General features: G+C 33.3%; 1 protein-coding gene across 1 annotated transcript; it reads right to left on the bottom strand.

The window, feature by feature from the left end:
- Positions 1–223: 223 nt before the first annotated feature.
- LOC121128082 (synaptic vesicular amine transporter) lies at positions 224–2,226 on the bottom strand. Its single transcript, XM_040723646.2, has 5 exons — positions 2,136–2,226; positions 1,465–1,689; positions 780–1,402; positions 414–722; positions 224–352 (listed from the first exon to the last, which is right to left on the bottom strand). The coding sequence occupies exons 1-5, from the start codon at positions 2,206–2,208 to the stop codon at positions 302–304; spliced, it is 1,281 nt and encodes a 426-aa protein (XP_040579580.1). The 5' UTR covers positions 2,209–2,226; the 3' UTR covers positions 224–301.
- Positions 2,227–2,501: the final 275 nt, after the last annotated feature.

Below are 2,501 nucleotides of genomic sequence, written 5' to 3'. Positions count from 1 at the left end.
AAAATGTTTATCTATAAAGTGTTGAAAATAGGATTGGTGATTTTTATGTCTGCTAATTTGATTACTCAATAACAAGTAATGAAATTGATTTTTTGTTCATTTGTTTTTCTTCAAATGAAGTTGTGTAAAAAAATAATAGGAAAAAAAGACATAAGGAAAATAAATATTGATTAATGAAGCACACATTTTTTTATATTTATAATTAATTTATAGACATAGCAAATAAGTATAAATGTATATCAATATCAGAATGTTTATATCTTAAAAGCAAAAAGACTTAATTCTCTATCAAACATACATTTCACTCACAGGATTCCATTTCATTCTCCTCATATTTTGGCAAGTCACATTTCTACGAAATAGACAATATTATGTATGCAAATATAATGCACAATATAGAAGAACCCACTCACCCGTTCTCTATTTTCATCCAGAAAAAACAAAATTGGCACATATGTCATGTTCATAAGTCCAAGAAGTGTAAAAACACTACAGAACCCAAACATCTCCACTGATAAACTACCTATGAGTGGACTGATTCCATAGGCAAAAGATACTGCAGTTTCAGCAATTGCGTAGACTACACCATATGCTTCCCCAGATGAGGTTTGATCGATGATCTTTGCTAAAAGAGGAAGCATGGAAGAATCAATCAGGCCGATTCCGAGTCCGATCATAAATTGTGGAATTGTTAAGAGTGGTAAGGAAGTTGCATGTGGTATCTGTATTTATGTAAATATATATTCAAGATCGTTATTGAATTTATTGACAAAACTCACTGAGATAGATCCAATTCCAACAAGACAAATGGCTCCCACACCAATTTTTTTACGTCCAACCCTATAAGAAACCCCTGCAAAGAAATGAGTTCCAATCAGATATCCTATACTATCTGAAACAAACGTAATCCCCAACTGCCATTTACGAGGATGCATTCGATCCATTATCCAAAGTGGCAAAGTGGGCTCAAGTATCCCAACTGAGGAAGTTGCAATCCAAATGGATCCCACAACAATGAGTACATTTCTATTTTGGAGAAATTCCAAGGTAGATGGCCCTTTTTCACTTCGAGACTCCATTCCAAACGGATGCAGTGAGCTTGCCTCCCTACTATAGAGAAGCAATTGCCACATTGTAAAAATGAGAAGTACGAAAGAAATTAGAGCAAAGGGAAGGAGTTTGCTTTGAGCCAAATAGTAAAGGAATCCTCCCATGGAATATCCAATCAAAATCCCAATAGCAACCCCACCCATGGTATGACTCATAATTTTCGATCTTTCTTCATCATCTCCATAGTTCGAAGCAATCATTCCAATTCCTGATACACAGACACAAGAGGATCCTATGCCATGAACACTTCTTGCAAGGAGGAGCCAAATATAGCGTGAACTCAACGTGTAAACTATCAATGCAAAATTTCATTCGAAAAGTTTTTAAAAAAGGACAAAAAAGGTCGAAGATTACTTAGCGATGAGAAAAGAAGAAAAATTGAACCAATTGTGAAGGGAAGACGATAGCCAATCATGGTCGTCATTTTTCCAATTAAAAAGTTTGTAACAAGTTGTACGAGAGCCTTTGAAGCAAAAAGATAGCCAATCCGTCCATTTTCTTTGGAAATGATTTGATGACGAGATTCCAAGTTCTGGGATTCCCTTTCAGCGTTGTAGATAAAATTAGGGAGGATAGGAACTACATATGTAGAGATAAGGTACATTATCCGAAAAAAAATATGAATATGAAAATATTATCAATAGGGATGTATTGGTTCTTAATATATATAACTTAAAATTGGTTCTGTCCTTTAAAAAGTCAAAAAATGTAATGCCCTGTATATGGCGTAATTTTTACTAATACTACAGAATATTACTTCAGTTTGCCAATCAACTTAAAATATATTGTCATTATTTTTAATTTAGCATTATTTCCAAAGTTTACTTTTCTTATAAACATTGGGGGTTCGGATTTATACCTCCGAGATTGTCCAAATATATTGAGGAGGATGTCACTCACGGAAATATATGGTGATGACTTTTAGAAAAATATTCTATAAGAGTGTTTTTCTGTCCGATTCGGACACTTTCTTAATATTTAGGACGGGACTGGATGGGATGAATAATATTAAGGAAGGAATTTACCCACAACAGTGAGGAGAACGTTATCCAGTATCATTGCAATGTAGACCCTTATAAATATACTACGGCTTTTCATTTGGAATGTTGTTGAGTGACTAAATCCTCAAATAAAAATTCAATGAAGTAACCTCACAAAATGGCACACTGTAATAAACAAGATAACATATCAGCTGTCACACTATTATTTCCTCTAGAAAATTAAGTGATAATACTTGCACCTAAAATAATTATTAATGCCCCATTTCTTACTACTACTCATTAGAAACGCCGAAATGCTCCATAGGTTTTTGAAACGCTCCATTTATAAATGAAAATATGTTTTTACAGTGTTTTTTCTTATTTATTCTTAATTTTAAACTCAAAAATAAC

The sequence above is a fragment of the Lepeophtheirus salmonis genome, chromosome 13, assembly GCF_016086655.4.
Source record: "Lepeophtheirus salmonis chromosome 13, UVic_Lsal_1.4, whole genome shotgun sequence".
Classification (NCBI taxonomy): Eukaryota; Metazoa; Arthropoda; class Copepoda; order Siphonostomatoida; family Caligidae; genus Lepeophtheirus; species Lepeophtheirus salmonis.
Note: the sequence above shows the minus strand (reverse complement) of the source record. Positions and strands in the feature narration are given on the sequence as shown.

What these genes read in the sequence shown, in the direction of transcription:
- LOC121128082 (XM_040723646.2), bottom strand. Translation starts at nt 2,208, where the DNA reads ATGAAAAGCCGTAGTATATTTATAAGGGTCTACATTGCAATGATACTG. An exon ending in TCTTCTTTTCTCATCGCTAA is followed by an intron (nt 1,403 to 1,464) that starts GTAATCTTCGAC and finishes TTGCATTGATAG; the next exon opens with TTTACACGTTGAGTTCACGC. An exon ending in TGGATGAAAATAGAGAACGG is followed by an intron (nt 353 to 413) that starts GTGAGTGGGTTC and finishes TCTATTTCGTAG; the next exon opens with AAATGTGACTTGCCAAAATA.